Source organism: Quercus robur, chromosome 10 (assembly GCF_932294415.1).
Source record: "Quercus robur chromosome 10, dhQueRobu3.1, whole genome shotgun sequence".
NCBI classification, from domain to species: domain Eukaryota; kingdom Viridiplantae; phylum Streptophyta; class Magnoliopsida; order Fagales; family Fagaceae; genus Quercus; species Quercus robur.
This window is the reverse complement of record NC_065543.1, coordinates 40,462,221-40,479,897: the sequence shown is the minus strand read 5'-3', so window position 1 is coordinate 40,479,897 and position 17,677 is coordinate 40,462,221. Positions and strand designations below refer to the sequence as shown.

The 17,677-nt window shown below is 34.0% G+C and overlaps 2 protein-coding genes across 2 annotated transcripts; both read left to right on the top strand.

Moving 5' to 3' along the window:
• The first annotated feature begins 2,458 nt into the window (after positions 1-2,458).
• LOC126702184 (probable calcium-binding protein CML47) lies at positions 2,459-3,915 on the top strand. The gene has a single exon (XM_050400840.1). The coding sequence runs from the start codon at positions 2,518-2,520 to the stop codon at positions 3,154-3,156; it is 639 nt and encodes a 212-aa protein (XP_050256797.1). The 5' UTR covers positions 2,459-2,517; the 3' UTR covers positions 3,157-3,915.
• Positions 3,916-9,388: 5,473 nt separating this feature from the next.
• On the top strand, positions 9,389-10,241 carry LOC126702831 (probable calcium-binding protein CML46). The gene has a single exon (XM_050401689.1). It carries the CDS (start codon positions 9,662-9,664, stop codon positions 10,037-10,039), a length of 378 nt encoding a protein of 125 aa, XP_050257646.1. The 5' UTR covers positions 9,389-9,661; the 3' UTR covers positions 10,040-10,241.
• The last annotated feature ends 7,436 nt before the right edge of the window (positions 10,242-17,677 follow it).

Genomic DNA, 17,677 nt, shown 5'->3' with positions numbered 1-17,677 from the left:
GATATCAAAAGATTAATGCGATCCACATTTTAATAATGTGACTTAAGAACCCTTTTAAGGGACCATTATCCCTGTCGTTTTGATGGCTACAAGAAATTTTGTTCACAGTTCACAGTTCACACTTGGAACTTCCTCTGCAATTTAAACTTGTTTTTAACACGTCCTGCACGCGAGTCATGCTATACAAGCTTTGTTCTTCACGTCAAGACAATAACCAGGAAATTCCTAGGACAATTACGACCCAACCTAATTCTACTTATAGCACTCATGTATTCATTGACTAGTAGGGGTCAATGTTTTGCATATTCAACTCTAAAAATTACCCGCATCATTGTACGTAAAATTGTGTAAATTTGCATTGTTGCTATATTAATTGTGTAAATATATATGATTACTATTCACATGCAAATTTATTTTTTAATACATCTTTATTCAGAGAGAGAGAGAGATGATTTGAGAGAGTAATAAAAAATTGATAAAGAAATTATAGTTTAATAAAATATAGTGTAAAATAGATAATTTAATATTGATATTTTTGAAAAGTAGTTGTGTAAAATAAAAAAAATAGATTCTTCAAGATTTGCACTGATGTGAGTAATAGTAACAATTCCCAAAAGCCAAAAAAGGAAAGGAGAAGGAAAAAGACAGTTAATTCAATTGTAAAAACAAAACATATGCACACTTTGACACTTCCATGTTCTCTCTAGACAGAAAATTGTTAAGTACTTCTTAGTACATCTCTATGATATTTTTTTCTTCTCACATGAATGATGAGTCAAACCATAAATATATCTAATGGGGAAAAATTATTAAGTACTCTCGGAATATCATAAATGCGTAATCCCTCCTCTCACATGAATGGTGAGCCCCACTATAAATTTAATTAGTAAGACCTATCATTTTTGTGAGAGGAGGGAGTATATATTTATGGTACTCCGAGAGTACACAATAATTTCCCTATAATGGGACTCACTATTATGTTAGAAGAAAGAGTTATACTCACTGAATATTGAGTAATTACTAGCAAAAAACGTTGGACTCACCTAAAAAAAAGTGTGTAGAACCTGCAGCATTCCGTAAAAGTTTTGGTGAGTGTGTGAACTCTTAAAAGCAGCTGGGTTTTTTTTTTTTTTTTTTTTATTATTTTGAGGTAGCTTGAACTTTAACTAATATGTCAGCTAATTTTTAGAGATGTGAACAATGACTGGGAAAAGCAAAGAACACCTACAAATTTGAAGGGTGAAGCAGACATCTCAAGTCATATGTTTCTTTTTCTTTTTCCCCCCAAAAGTTGAGGGACCCTCGTACCCGGATAGAACCCGAGCTCTCTCCTCTAAGGAGAGGGAAAAAAAATGCCATTGAGCCCAAAAAATAAGGAAAAAAAAAAAAAAAAACACTCTTGGCTAGCCATATGTTTGATCATGAATGATCAACTATCAATTCATCAAATAAAATGAACCATGTGTAACACATTCATCTTATTTATTTATTTATTTTAATTTAAAGAGAGAGAGAGAATCAAATGTGGCACAAATTAGTAAAGCTTCTGGAGAGAAACATATTAGTGCATAAGCAACTTTGTTTAGTTCTATTTTTATTTATCATGACTGAATTATGTAATTACTTCCTTGAAATACTGAAAAACATGTCCAATGTACAACTTTCACCATAAGTAAGTTTCTAAGCATCCCATATTAAGATCAACAACATTCCTCTTCCAAATGTTGCTATTAAGTTCTTGTTTTTATTGTTGTTTTTTTTTTTTTTGGGTGCCAAATTCACTTGTAATTCTGCTTAATTTTCATGTATGTTTGGATTACACTGAAATTGGGTAGAGTGCTTAAGCGCTAGTCACTATTACTAAGAAGACCATTTCACTCTTGTGAAATGCAAGGCTTGCCAGCAAGTTCAACATGTGTTTAGAAATATTTTCTAAACCAACCAAGGGTTGTATTGGTTTAGAAAATATTTTTAAGAACTTTTTATGAGAAAATAAAAAAGTAGCTGTTTTTCTTTTACAACTTTTTATATTTCTCATAAAAATAATATAAAAAGTTTCATAAAATAGTCCATTAATAAACGTCTTAAGAACACCCGTTAATCATCAATAGTAAAAAGAAAATATATGCAAAAGTACCTTTATATGTTTACATTATACTTGCAATATAAATTTATATTATAGACACACAAAAGTAACAAATATTGTACATACTTGAAAAAATGTAAAATATTTACAATTTTTTGCAAATGCATACAACACTGTTTACATTGTACCAGAAAGAAGAATATCCTATGCAAAAACCACAAACTTTTCACGTCATTGTGTGGAAACTGTGGGGCTCTTCACATTCAATTTCTCCACCCTTTCCCTTCCCAGAAGGACTCTATTACTTACTAATCTTGCTTCTACATATATTGGGAACACATAGTCACACCCTTCACTAAACCCAAATAGAACAACCCTTTTTAATATCTCTGCCTCTAAAGTCTAGTCATATTTTTCCACTTTTCTAGAATATGGATAAGACAGAGAAGGATGAATCTCTCAGCCCTATCTCACTTCTTGTAGTTCTTTCACTTCTCATAATACTTAGTTGGGTCACTATACTCCGAGACTTATACTCAAGTTTTCGGCTTATACCTCAATTCTTCAGAGACTTCTTTTATGGTGCGTGGAAGGTTTGGAATGAAAGAAAGGCCACAATTCAGGAAGCTTCAATCCACAAACTTTGCACCCATGAAAATGTGCATAATGAGAAGCTTTCTGAAGAGGTGGAAATGGTGCTTAAAGAGGAGGGTGATGACAATAAGCTATCTGTGGGAGAGGTGAAGATAGTGATGGAGAAACTTGGAACATTATGTGATGACCACCCTGATGCTGAAAACTATGAAGAGGGGATGGGTCCAGATGAGATTGCAGGGCTGTTTGAGGAAGAGCCAAGTCCAGAGGAAGTGAAAGAAGCATTTGATATTTTCGACGAGAACAATGATGGGTTCATTGATGCAGGGGAGTTAGGAAGAGTGCTCTGTTCATTGGGGCTCATGAAACCTTTGGAAGTGGAATGCCAAAGGATGATCAGAGTCTTTGATGACAATGGAGATGGACGAATTGATTTCAAAGAATTTGTCAAACTTGTGGAGCACAGCTTCTGCTAAAATGACACTCCCAACTCTCAAGCCCTCTTCTTCTCCCATTAATGGTGAATCCCACTGTAAATTTAAATAACGGGACTCACTATTATGTTAGAAAAAGCAAGTTTTACTCCTGGAATATTGAATAATTACTCACAAAAAAAGGCTGGACTCACATCAAACAAAAAATAGAAGTCTGTAGAACACCCTGCAGGCTGCAGCATTCCATGAGAGTTTTGGTAAGTGTGAACCCTTAAAAGCAGCTGGAATTTTTTTTTTTTTTTTTTTTAATTTCTTTTTTGAGGGAGCTGGAATTTTAACTAATATGTCAACTAATTTTAAGAGACATTAACAATGACTTGGGAAAATCAAAGAACACCTACAAATGAAGGGTGAAGCAGACATCTCAAGCCATTATGTTTCTTTTTCTTTTTCCCCACTTCAAGTTGAGGGAACCATGTACCGGAATAGAACTCGAGCTCTCCTCTATGAAGTAGAGTTAAAAAAAAATGCCATTAATCCTAAAAAAAATTCACTCTTGGCAAGCCATATGTTTGATCATGAATGATTAAGTATTATTTCATCAAATAAAACGAACCAAGTGCAGCACATTAATCTTTTTAAATAAAAAATAAAGAGAGAGAGCTTAATTTCGTGTCGGCTCGAGAAAATTTTTTTAGCTCGTTTTGTAATCCATTGTGAATCCTGTACGCAAGATGTAGAAAAACGCAATTTTGTGATTAGGGTTTGTTGTTGTCGTGTTTATTGAGTGAGAAATGAACTGTAGCTGCACTTTGTATTTTTCCTTGATAATAGTGAAATCTCTGCAACTTCGTGAACGTAGGTAAACTGTCGAATCATGTAAATATTGTCTTGTGCGTGTGATTGTTTTTTTCTTTGACATGTGTTTTTCTCTATTTTTGGTTTCTCATAGGTTGGAAATTTGGGTTAATTCCCTACAAAGGGTAGAACACAGCTGTTTATGCGAAAAGTTTTGATATTCTTGGTACCGTTGGTTGTCAGTTGCCTATATTAATTTCAAGACAATGTTCTGTCTCTTGGGTAGTAGTTACAAAATATCAAACAAACACTTCTTTCTTATCTCTTTCTTACTCTATACTCTTCGCTCACCCTCTCTCTCCTTCTCTCTAAAATCTATTTCTTGTGGACAACTTTGAATCAATTTCTCCAAACAAGTGTTCCTCTGTTTGCTAACCAATCTTAGAACCAGGACTTCTCTTGTCAAGTGCCAAATCAAGTTCAAAGGTTAAATACATTTTCTCATTCTCATTTTACAACGATTTTTACCCTTTTTGATTCTTCCAGAATAAATCTCTCATAAAATAAAATGTCAGATTATACACATTCAAATCCAAACCAACAGATATAATATATGGGTAGAATTTTGTAAAATCTTTACTTGTATATATAGCTATATATGCATGAATATTAATAAATTTTATGTTTTGCACATATTTTCTGTATAAATAATTAAATGATTTATTTTGTATATTCTTTTTAAATGATGATAAAGAATTGCCATTTACTTAAATAGTACTTCATTTTCTTATTGTCCTTCTTTTTTTAAAGTTATATAGTGTACCTATTTATGATTATAATTTTTCTTTTTTAAAAGATTGCAAAGTCTACGGGATAGTATTCAAATTTGTGTTTCAAATAATTACAATTTTTTTTTTTACTTTTTTTAAATAATATTAGTAATTTTCAAATGGTATTACATAATTGTATTATTAATGTCATCATTTATTTACATGTATTTCATGCATTTTAGCTAAGAGCATTAGCATTCGCTATCTTCAAATTATTCTATTTTACCATCTTAAAAGTTATTTTATCTAATGTTTCATACCATTTTACAACACACCCATTTTAGTTACTGTTGACTTGTGTGTGTAAATATATAAATAAATAAATATATATATATATATATATATATTTTTTAAAGCACATCATAATATGATGTTCCATAATGATCACATCATATTTATATAAAAGCATCACATTCACAAAGTATAAGCTATCCAAATTTATAAATATTGAAAAATAATTAAAATTGAAAGAAGAAATTACCACAATATTTTGGGAATAATTTTTTTTAATTTTCTATTTCAATAATTATTCTATGATGGGTACTTATTATTACTTCATGCCTATAATAGTAAGGACAAAAGATAGCTACAAAATTGGTTGTAGCTTAAAGTTATAACCTTACTCAATAATATAAAAATTACTATATATTTTGAAAATCTAACTGTTAAATTGCATTTTTTTACACTCTTAATACACATGTCAAATTTTGTGTCAATCAGATATTATTTACTATATGATTTAGAAACTTATATTTTATGCAAAATTTTAAACTACAAAAACTTACAATTTAAATAATTTATTGATGACATAACTATTAATATTTAATCTTCTAGAAAAATTGCAAACATGGAGGATATAAGGAAATGTAATCCAATGGTGGATTTGTCAAAATTCACCTCTAATAAAAAAATATTGAGTAAGATTATAGCCTTATACTACAGCTAATTTTGTAACTAAACTTTGACCTAATAATTATTATTATTTTAATAAAAATTATAGAATGAGTCATACAAAAAGTTAATCCAAAATCTATACGACTATAGGGTCTGTTTGGATATCACTTATTTTGCTGAAACTGAAAACTTATTGCTGAAAGTACCGTAGATAAAGGAAAAAATTAGTTGAAATAGTATAATAGGACCCATGAATAATACCAAAAAGTGAGTGGGACTCATGATTAGTAGCAAAAATAAACTGAATAATAAAATAATTTATAATTTTCATCCAAATCCAAACGCACACATAATTGAACTTTCAAATGGTTGATAAAGAATCTACAAAGATCCCACTCAGATTCTTCTTTCTAGTGTGTGTCCATATATATATATATATATATATATATATATATATATAATAGCTAGGAAATATTATTAAAAATAAAATGGCAACGGTTTTGAGGGTCCGCTGATCACCATAGGAACCTCATTAATTCTATGAAATTCTTCATCTCTGTAAACTTGTCACAATTCATTCTGTAATATGGATCGGATCAGAGAAAGAACCCACTTTAGCAAGGAAACTGAAGCATACTAAATCTTCAATAGCAAAATAATTCACACACTTGCCTATGCTCAAATCTGTGAAGATTGAACAACAATTTGAAAAAAACCTATCCTATCTAATTTTGTTTGCAAATTCAGGACATACATACCTATGATGAAAAAATAAACAAATAAACTTCTTTTTTAAATAGTGTAATTTTTAATGAATAAACTATTGGAAGGGTACATCAGCTGCAAGAAAAAAATCATGGTTTGAGACATCCACGTATTGTTTTTTTAGAATTGATCAATATATGATCAATGATTAACATTATAAAATTGTGGGGTGTTGGAATATTTATTCAAACCATAACATCACTTTGGGCTTTAAAAATATCCAATCAACATCGTAGCAAGACTCAGTCATACTATAATATAAAACCGACTAATACAATGTCCCTAAATAATATTATTACATGACTCAAACGATAAAATTTAAAATGAAAGACATTTGATATAGAAGTCTTGCCCTTGAACCAGCCTTAAGATTCCTCCAGTTGCATCTGAAACCATAGCATACAAAAAATAGGAAATACAGCTCGATAATAAAGTAGAACCTAGAAGAATATGCTTGCAGTAAAAAATGTTTGTGGTCAATTGTATACAAATAAAGTTTAATGTAAAAAAAAGAATGTAAGAAAATATAAAAGTTTATTATGTTTGTGGCATAGCTAAGCATGCTTATAGAATAGCCACGACATCAAGTAATCTTGATCCAAAAAAAAAGCAAGTAATTATGTGTATCGAGTAGTTTTCCACTATATCATATAACCATGGTTTTAAAAATCAGATTGAACTGACCAGTTTGACCAGTTCAACTGGGAATTGAGCACCAGTTCGGTTCCTCAAAATCGGCCAAAATCGATCAAAAACTAGGTTGAACCGAGAATCGGAGGCAAAAACAATTTTTTTCGTGGTCCAGTTTTTAAAACCATGCATATAACTAATAAAATGGCTATATACTAAATCAAAAAATGTATCAAAATAATTCTACGGCCACATATTTAGGTTGCGTTGGATCAGCTCACCCAACATGGCAAATACATTCAAACTATTTCCCACAATGTAGGAACTTTCTACCTACAAGTTTTCACAAACCATCCTGGGAAATTGGGAATGATGCAAAAGTCCCAAAGCAACATGAATTGTGGGGGTGTTGGAATATTTTAAAGCAGAAGCTTGCTAGCTTGGTTGATAGTATCCAACATGACAATCTATAAAATATATAGAAATACCAAATAAAAGACAAATCATCATATTCTGGTGATTCTGGTATAAAATTCAACTTCCACGAAACATCACTTTGGGCCCTCAAAGGCTCCAATCAACATTGTAGCAAGACTCAGTTATACTAAAATATAAAACCAACTAATACAATGTCCCTAAATAATATTATTACACGACTCAAACGATACAATTTAAAATGAAAGACATTTGATATAGAAGTCTTGCTCTTATGCTAGGAAAAAGAATAATAAAAAATAGGGGCATTGTGGAAACACTCTTATGCTACCCACTTTATTCACAATTTCTTGTCAAAATAAATTCTTATAATTTACCTCCCTCAATTTTTAAAAATTAACCATAGAACTCTATGTCTTGGAATATTGATATGAAATTGTTATTATTTTTATTTAATCTAACAATAGATTTGCACTCGTGAAACATATGACCCAGGATCCAACAAAATGAACAAACAACATGTATATTTACCAATATTATTAAACATTTTTACTCCTTTCTCATAATTTAAAGAAGAAAAAAATAATAATAAATAAAGCAAATCTTAAACAGAACCATTGTATAAGATAGAGAAAAGTTAAAGAGCAACAAATGAGTTAGGTTGCCCAAAAAAAAAGAAGTATAAAAATTACCAGGAGAGAGTATGGTGCTAAATAAGGAAGAGCAAAAGTGAGAAATTTGTATTGAGGTATATAACATGAATTTAGTCAATTTACTAAATTGTATTGGTTGCTTATACAGAGAGAGAGAGAGAGAGAGTTCTGAACATACTTACCAAATTTGAATGTTAGTCAAACATCCCCTTTTTTTTTAATTTTTTAGTTTTGCTCCTCCAACCCAGTTGGGGCAGAAATGATACCGGAACAAAAAATTTTGTTTTTATCTTTTTCTGTCTGTCCTTGCCCGGTTCGGCTAGAGAGAGAGAGAGAGAGTAGTTATTGGATTTTGTTTATAAACGTTTCAATGCCTTTTGAAATGCAGTTAGACCCGTTCATATAAGCAAGTCGCAAAACCATAGGCATTCTCTATTTTTTCATTTTTTACAAATTTCTTTAAGCATCCATTTCGGCCTTCTGCAGCCTTCTTATATATATTGGGTCATCTTTGTTACTTTACTTTGACATGCAGTGGTCAAACCTTCTTATAAAACAAACAACTCGGTACTTTTTCTTTCGCTTTACTTCACAAACTGCAATCGCTTCATCAAGGCAAATATGAAAATCGGTTTTCGCAGGATGAGGAAACATGATTCGATGTGAAGAAGGATGGAACTGTATTGATTTAGAAAATATTTTTAGAAACTTTTTATGCAAAAATTAAAAAGCAATTTTTTTTTTTACTACTTTTTATATTTCTCATAAAAATGATATAAAAAGAAAGTTTCATAAAATAGTCCATTAATAAATGTCCTAAAAACGCTTGTTATCATTAATAGCAAAAAGAAAACACATGCAAAAGTATCTTTATATGTTTACATTATACTTGTAATGTAAATTTATATTGTAAACACACAAAAAGACAAATGTTGTAGATACTTGAAAAAATGCACAATATTTACCATATTTTGCAAATGTATACAACACTTGTCTACCATGTAAATTTACATCAAACCATATACAATGTGAAAGAAGAATATCCTGTGTAAAAACCAAAAAATTTTCACATCATTGTGTGGAAACTATGGGGCTCTTGACGTCCAATTTCTCCACACTTACCCAGGAGAAGATTGACTTTGTCACTAGCTAGTATTGCTACTACATATATTGGGAACACATAGTCACACGACTCACACCCTTCACTAAACCCAAATAAAACGGCCCTTTTTAATTGCTCTGCCTCTTAAGTCTATACTCATATTTTCCACATTCTAGAATATGGATAAGACAGAGAAGGATGAATCTCTCAGCCCTATCTCACTTCTTGTAGTTCTTTCACTTCTCATAATACTTAGTTGGGTCACTATACTCCGAGACTAGTACTTAAGTTTTCGGCTTATACCTCAAATCTTCATAGACTTCTTTTGTGGTGTATGGAAGGTTTGGAATGAAAGAAAGGCCACAATTCAGGAAGCTTCAATCCACAAACTTTGCACCCATGAAAATGTGGATAATGAGAAGCTTTCTGAAGAAGTGGAAATGGTGCTTAAAGAGGAGGGTGATGAGAATAAGCTATCTGTGGGAGAGGTGAAGATAGTGATGGAGAAACTTGGAACATTATGTGATGGCCACCCTGATGCTGAAAATTATGAAGAGGTGATGGGTCCAGATGAGATTGCAGGGCTGTTTGAGGAGGAGCCAAGTCCAGAGGAAGTGAAAGAAGTATTTGATATTTTCGACGAGAACAATGATGGGTTCATTGATGCAGGGGAGTTAGGAAGAGTGCTCTGTTCATTGGGGCTCATGGAACCTTTGGAAGTGGAATGCCAAAGGATGATCAGAGTCTTTGATGACAATGGAGATGGACGAATTGATTTCAAAGAATTCGTCAAACTTGTGGAGCACAGCTTCTGCTAAATGACACTCCCAAGTCCCAACTCTCAAGCCCTCTTCTTCTCCCATTAATAGTGAATCCCACGGTAAATTTAAATAATGGGACTCACTATTATGTTAGAAAAGCAAGTTTTACTTCTGAAATACTGAATAATTACTCTAAATAAAAAAAGGCTGGACTCACATCAAACAAAATATAGGAGTATGTAGAACACCCTGCAGGCTGCAGCATTCCATGAGAGTTTTGTTAAGTGTAAACCCTTAAAAGCAGCTGGAATTTTTTTTTTTTTTTTTAATTTCTTTTTTGAGAGAGCTGGAATTTTAACTATGATGTCAACTAATTTTAAGAGACATTAACAATGACTTGGGAAAATAAAAGAACACCTACAAATGAAGGGTGAAGCAGACAACTCAAGCCATTATGTTTCTTTTTCTTTTTCCCCACTTCAAGTTGAGGGAACGATGTACCGGAATAGAACTCGAGCTCTCCTCTATGAAGGAGAGTTTAAAAAAATGCCATTAATCCCAAAAAAAAAAAAAAAAAAAAAATCACTTTTGGCAAGCCATATGTTTGATCATGAAAGATTAACTATTATTTCATCAAATAAAATGAACCAAGTGCAGCACATTCATCTTTTTAAATAAAAAAGAGAGAGAGAGAGAGTAATTTCATGTCAAATTTATTTGTAATTCTACTTAATTTTCATATATTTTTGGATTTCATTATAATTGGATAAAGTGTTTGAACCCCAGTCACTATTGCTAAGAAGACCATTTTGCTCTTATGAGAATTATTGAGAAAATGAATTTATTGATCTTCATATAATTTGGGTAATTACATATATTTATAGTAACACTTAAGCAGCTAAACAAACCCAAAACTAACTTGTCTGATCTAACAAACTTCCTAACTAACTAACAGAAAAGTACAGCTAAGCAAAACACGTGCAAGGCATATGTCCACTAACTAACATTAAACTACATGTAGCTTTTACATTCAAAACTACATGTCGTTGATCTCTGCTTCTGGACAGCTACTTGGACTTCTGGCTACTTGGACTTCTGGACTGCTACTTGGACTTCTGGCTTCATGTCATTCATTTTGCTCTTCTAGTTTCTTTGAATTCTGATACTCCCCCTCAGGATGGACATCATGAGAATGAATATTGGAGATGCCCATCCTGGTAAGAAGACCAGAAAATTGACTCCAGCTCAAAGCTTTTGTCAACAAATCAGCTATCTGACATTGGGTACGAATGTCCATCAGCTTTATAACTCCTGCCTGCACTTTGTCTCTAACAATATGACAGTCTATTTCAATGTGTTTGGTACGCTCATGAAACACTGGATTAGTTCCTATGTGAATAGCAGCTTGAGAATCACTGAACAATAAGGCAGCCTAACTATGTTTTACATCCAGATCCTTAAGTAAATACAAAATCCATGTCACTTCACATACGGCAACAGCCATGGCCCTGTACTCTGCTTCTGCCGTGGATCTTGAAACTGTGTTCTGCTTCTTAGACTTCCAAGAAATGAGAGAGTCACCAAGAAAGACACAGTAACCTGTGATGGACCTTCTAGAATCAGTACATGCAACCCAATCAGCATCTGCAAATGCTTTGATATGCAGAGAGGATTGAGAGGAGAAGAACAAGCCTTGTCCTGAAGTACCCTTAAGATATTGAACCACTCTATAGGCTGCCCTGAGATGAGGCTCTCTAGGCTTAGACATAAATTGGCTCAACCTGTGTACTGAGTAGGTGATATCAGGCCTAGAAATGGTAAGATACAGCAGCCTGCCTATCAGTCTTCTGTACATACCAGCATCAGCTAATAACTTGCCTTTATTTTTGCTTAACTTGAGATTTATCTCCATGGGAGTTTTAACAGGTTTACACCCAAGCATTCCCACATCATTGATCACTTCAAGGGCATACTTTCTCTGGCATAAAGAGATGCCTTTCTCAGATCTAGCCACTTCCAAACCCAAGAAGTATTTCAAACTGCCCAGATCCTTCAACTTGAACTCCTTATTTAAGAGAACCTTAAGGTCTGCTACAGATTGAGGATCATTGCTAGCAACAAGTATATCATCAACATATACCAAAAGTGCCATAAAAGAAGCCCCTGAGTGCTTGGTGAACAAAGAGTAGTCTGCCTTAGACTGCAGAAAACCATGTTGCAGTAGAGTTGTTGAAAACTTTGAATACCATTGTCTTGAGGCTTGTTTAAGGCCATACAATGACTTATTCAACTTGCACACAAGCTCCCCCTTGCTGGGCAGGCCTGGAGGAGGAGACATATACACCTCTTCATACAAATCACCATGCAGAAATGCATTGTTAACATCTAATTGATGAAGAGTCCAGCCTTGCACAGCAGCCAAAGAGAGAAGAAGTTTAACAGTCACCATCTTGGCAACAGGAGAGAATGTCTCAGTATAATCTAATCCCTCTTGTTGAGTATAACCTTTGGCCACTAACCGTGCTTTGTACCTCTCTACACTACCATCTGACTTGTATTTGATTTTGAATACCCACTTACATCCAACAGCCCTTTTATGTGGAGGCAAAGGAACAAGAGACCAAGTGTTATTAAGTTCTAAAGCCTGAATTTCAGCTGCCATGGCAGCATCCCAATTAGGATCACCAACTGCCTGATGGTAAAACTGAGGTTCTGGAATTTGGGAGATACTATTGCAAAAATGAGAATAAGAAGGGGAAAGTTTATGACTAGAAACATAATTGGCAATAGGGTATTTGGTGGAAATAGCATGGCACTTGTAAGCTTGAAGATAAGCAGGTGGTTTAGAGATTCTAGTAGATTTCCTAGGACCAAGAGTGGCTGGAACAGAACCAGCTGGAAGGGAGTGAAGAACATGGACAGATTCAGTGGACAAAGAAGAAGAGGGAAGGTCAGAAATAGGAGTAGTAATGTCATTAGGAACATAAACATGCAACTCCTCAGGAAGATCAACAAAATGTTCTTCAAGAATAGTGGAATCAACATGAACAGAGGTATCTAATATAGGAGTAGAGTGGTGAATAGAATCAGTGATAGGAAGAGGTGGAGCATCAGGAAAGCAATCATGATAAAGAGGGTCAGATTGAGATAAAGGAACAGAAGCAGGAAGAGACTGAAATGGAAACACAGATTCATGGAATAGAACATCTCTAGAAATGAAACAAGATCTGGTCTGCAAATTTAAAAGTTTATAACCCTTAACCCCAAAAGGATACCCCAAGAAGACACACTTAAGAGCCCTAGGATCAAATTTACCTCTATTGTGAGAGAGAGTAGAAGCAAAACATAAACAACCAAACACTTTGAGATGGGAATAATCTGGAAATTTATTATAAAGAAGCTCAAAAGGAGATTTGTGGTTCAAAAGAGGATAAGGGAGTCTGTTGATGAGGTGAACAGCAGTGAGGATACAATCACCCCAATAAGCAATAGGGATATTTGATTGAAGTCTTAAGGCTCTAGCAACACAGAGTATGTGCTGATGTTTTCTCTCAACAATAGAGTTTTGTTGTGGAGTAGCAACACAGCTGTGCTGATGAATGATGCCATGAAGTTTAAAGAATTCATTCATTTGAAATTCAAGTCCATTGTCAGTCCTAAAGACTTTAATAGACTTACCAAATTGATTCTTAATCATCGTATAAAAGGATTGTAATAAGGACCTGGTTTCAGACTTAGATTTCAGACTTAGCTAAAGGAAAAATTTCACAGATTTCATTAGAGACAGAATTGAGATCAGGAAGTACATTTTTCAAAACAGAAATCTTAGCATCAGAGGGATGCCCAAGTCTAGAATGCCATACAGAAAAAGGAACTTTGACATTATTGACAACATGAGATTTATTTGGACTAAAAATGGAGTGAAAAACAGAATTGAAAACAGAATGAAAACTTTGAATAGCCTTGGACTGAGTTGGAATGGCACAAGTATCAGAGGGGCTATGTTGAAGAAGATACAACCCATCATGAACTTCACCCACACCAATCGTCCTCTAGCAATTGAGGTCCTGAATGAAACAGAAAGTGGACAAGAAAATGAGACAACAATGTATTTTCTTGGTGAGCTGGCTAACTGATAAAAGATTGAACGAGAAGGATGGGACACAAAGCACATTGGTTAAGACAATATTTTCAGAGAGACATATAGAACCAATATGAGTTACCAAGGCAGTTTCACCATTAGGAAGAGCAACTACACAATTAACAGTAGTAAAATCAGTCAATAGATTAACAGAATACACTATATGGTCTGTTGCTCCAGTATCAATAACCCAAACATTACTACCAAACGCAGTTCTATGTGTGATTTGGGCAGAAAAAACTGAATGCCTCAAATTAGGACAAGTATGATTAAATGTACCTGCCATGGTGAGAGCATCTATGCCACTGGAAGAAGAAGATACAAATGGATTAGGCTTGATCACACTGTTAGCCATGTGTGTTTCCTTGTTCCCCATATTGAACTGAGTTTCCTTGCCACCAGAATTAAGATGAGCAGCTTGCATTTGAGTCCCCAACATAGTCAAAAATTGCTGACATTGCTCTTGAGTGAAAGAAAAATTAGCAGAGGTATGATCATCATCTGCACAAGCCTCAAGAACATTGACTTGATTCACCCTAAAGTTCTTGCCTTTAGGCTTAAATCCTGGAGGAAAGCCATGCAGTTTGAAGCATTTCTCCATGACATGCCCAAGCTTCCCACAGTGAGTGCATATAGGTCTGTCTCTACCTTTGGAATTCTTTCCTCCAAAAACACCAGAATTGGCAAAGAAAGCAGGAAAATTAGGATTGGAATTAGCATCAGATCCCTTCACTGCAAGAGTAGTAGACTCTATGTGGACAGAATTGCCAATCCCTACACTCCTCTGCCTCTCTTCTTGAATCAACAAAGAGTATGCTTTGTTGACGGTTGGCAATGGTTCCATCAATAAGATCTGACCTTTGATCTGAGAGTATGACTCGTTGAGTCCCATTAGAAATTGCATGACTGAGTCTTGAAGACGAAGATCTTCAATCTTCTGAGGCAGATTGCAGGTACACTTCCCACAAGAACAAGTAGGAGTAGGCCTAAAATTCTGGAGTTGATCCCAGAAAAACTTCAATTGAGTGAAATAGTTGGTGATTGAAGAATCGCCTTGACACATTGAAGCTATATCTTTCTGAAGCTGGAAAATCCTAGGTCCATTCCCTTGAGAATGTGTATCCCTGAGGTCATTCCAGATTTCCAGAGCAGTATCCTTGTAGGTGATGCTCACTTGAATTTGAGGTGACACAGCCTTCATCAACCAAGAACCTACCATGTTATCACATCGGATCCAAGCATCAATAGCTGCTGGAGTTTTTATCAATGGCGAAGAAAGAGTAATACTACCATTGACAAAACCAAACTTATTCTTAGCAACCAATGCTTTCCTCATTGATCGAACCCAAGCATGATAATTTTCGCCAATCAGCGGTTCGGACACAAGCATGGCTCCAGGACTCTCAGCGTGATGAAGAAACAGAGGATTTGAGATATCCTCTACAAGTGCAGGATCTTGCACAGAGGAAGAAGACGAAGTATTCGTTGCTTCCGCCATTGACGAAGCTTCAAGACTCTCAAGAACAAACCCTAGAAATTTTGGGAGAAAATAGAGCAAGAAGGCTCTGATACCATATGAGAATTATTGAGAAAATGAATTTATTGATCTTCATATAATTTGGGTAATTACATATATTTATAGTAACACTTAAGCAGCTAAACAAACCCAAAACTAACTTATCTGATCTAACAAACTTGCTAACTAACTAACAGAAAAGTACAGCTAAGCAAAACACGTACAAGGCATATGTCCACTAACTAACATTAAACTACATGTAGCTTTTACATTCAAAACTACATGTCGTTGATCTCTGCTTCTGGACTGCTACTTGGACTTCTGGCTACTTGGACTTCTGGACTGCTACTTGGACTTCTGGCTTCATGTGATTCATTTTGCTCTTCTAGTTTCTTTGAATTCTGATAGCTCTTGTGAAATGCAAGACTTGCCAGCAAGTTCAACACGTGTCTGAAAAAGGAAAAGCCTTTTCCATTGCAATTCATGAGCTCTTCGCTCTATTGACTTGCTTAAGGGTAGAACATAGCTGTTTATGCGTAACGTTTGGATATTCTTAGTGCCGTTGGTTGTCAGTTGCCTATATTAATTTCAGGACACAATGTTCTGTCTAGTTACAAAATATCAAACAAACACTTTTTCTTATCTCTTTCTTACTCTATACTCTTCGCTCACCTTCTCTCTCCTTCTCTCTAAAATCTATTTCTTGTGGACAACTTTGAATCAATTTCTCCAAACAAGTGTTCCTCTATTTGCTAACCAATCTTAGAACCAGCACTTCTCTTGTCAAGTGCCAAATCAAGTTCAAAGGTTAAATACGTTTTCTCATTCTCATTTTACAACGTTTTTTACCCTTTTTGATTTTTTCAGAATAAATCTCTCATAAAATAAAATGTCAGATTATATACATTCAAAATCCAAACCAACAGATACAATGAAGAGGCAATAAAACAGACGATAATACTACAGTTGCAACGTCTCACTTACATGAGTAGTTACCAATTTTTCATTGTTACGGCTTAAAAATAAAAAAAAAATTGCACTGTATTCATTCAGCAAAAACTACAGTTCATTCTTCATCCTCTTTTTGTACATATCTTCTCTCTCTCTCTCTCTCTCATTTCCTATAATTAACACTAGAAAAGAGCATGGCCAAGTTAACAGCAACAATACACAACAAAGCACAAAAGAATGCAAATATAAGGGGAAAAAAGACCTCAGTTTAAATAGGGGAACAAGGCTCCCAATTTCACAAAACTTTCCCTCTTTTTGTCCAATTTATCTCCCGAATGCTTTCTTTGAAAGCAAAAACAAAAGAACTTCACCAGTGATGAAGGCTGGTAATCTAGAAATTCTACTTTAAAATAATCTAAATGTATATATGTATGAAATTTCTTCTTGAAAATTTGAATCTCAATCCTTTCTTCCATACCTCACAAGCAATTATATTTGTGGAGTAATTATCGCGCAAAGGGTGCACAGCAATGCCGCCAATTACTTCTTAAATCTTAAACCCGTGACCACTGTTTTTAAATCTATTGCTATTCAGGCCTAAATAAGATTCAAATCCACGCTAACAAGGGCGTAGCCAGAAATTTTTGTTTGGGGGGCTAACTTATGATACTAATTTATTAGTTTATACAAATTTTCATAAACACATACATCTATAAAATTTAGTATCTTTCTTAGTATCTTTCATTTTAAAATTTGGGGGGGGGCCTTCAAATTCATCTGTCCAATACCTTTCTCTGCATTGAAACTTGATTTAGGAAACTTTCTGGAAGTGCATCATTAAAAGTATAGTCCCTAGATACTTGTATATTTACCAAAATGCCACAAGTGATTTTTAAAAACAATAAGGATTTATTTGTTTGTGGTGTTTAAATAACAAAACACGTATTTTCATAACATTTTTCATCTACATATATTTTTATAACACTTTTCATACACACGTATTTCCACAACATTTAAATAACGTTACTAAAACAATATTACCAAACGAACCCTAATTGTAAACTCTTTACTTGTATATATAGCTATA

What these genes read in the sequence shown, in the direction of transcription:
- LOC126702184 (XM_050400840.1), top strand. Translation starts at nt 2,518, where the DNA reads ATGGATAAGACAGAGAAGGATGAATCTCTCAGCCCTATCTCACTTCTT.
- LOC126702831 (XM_050401689.1), top strand. Translation starts at nt 9,662, where the DNA reads ATGGTGCTTAAAGAGGAGGGTGATGAGAATAAGCTATCTGTGGGAGAG.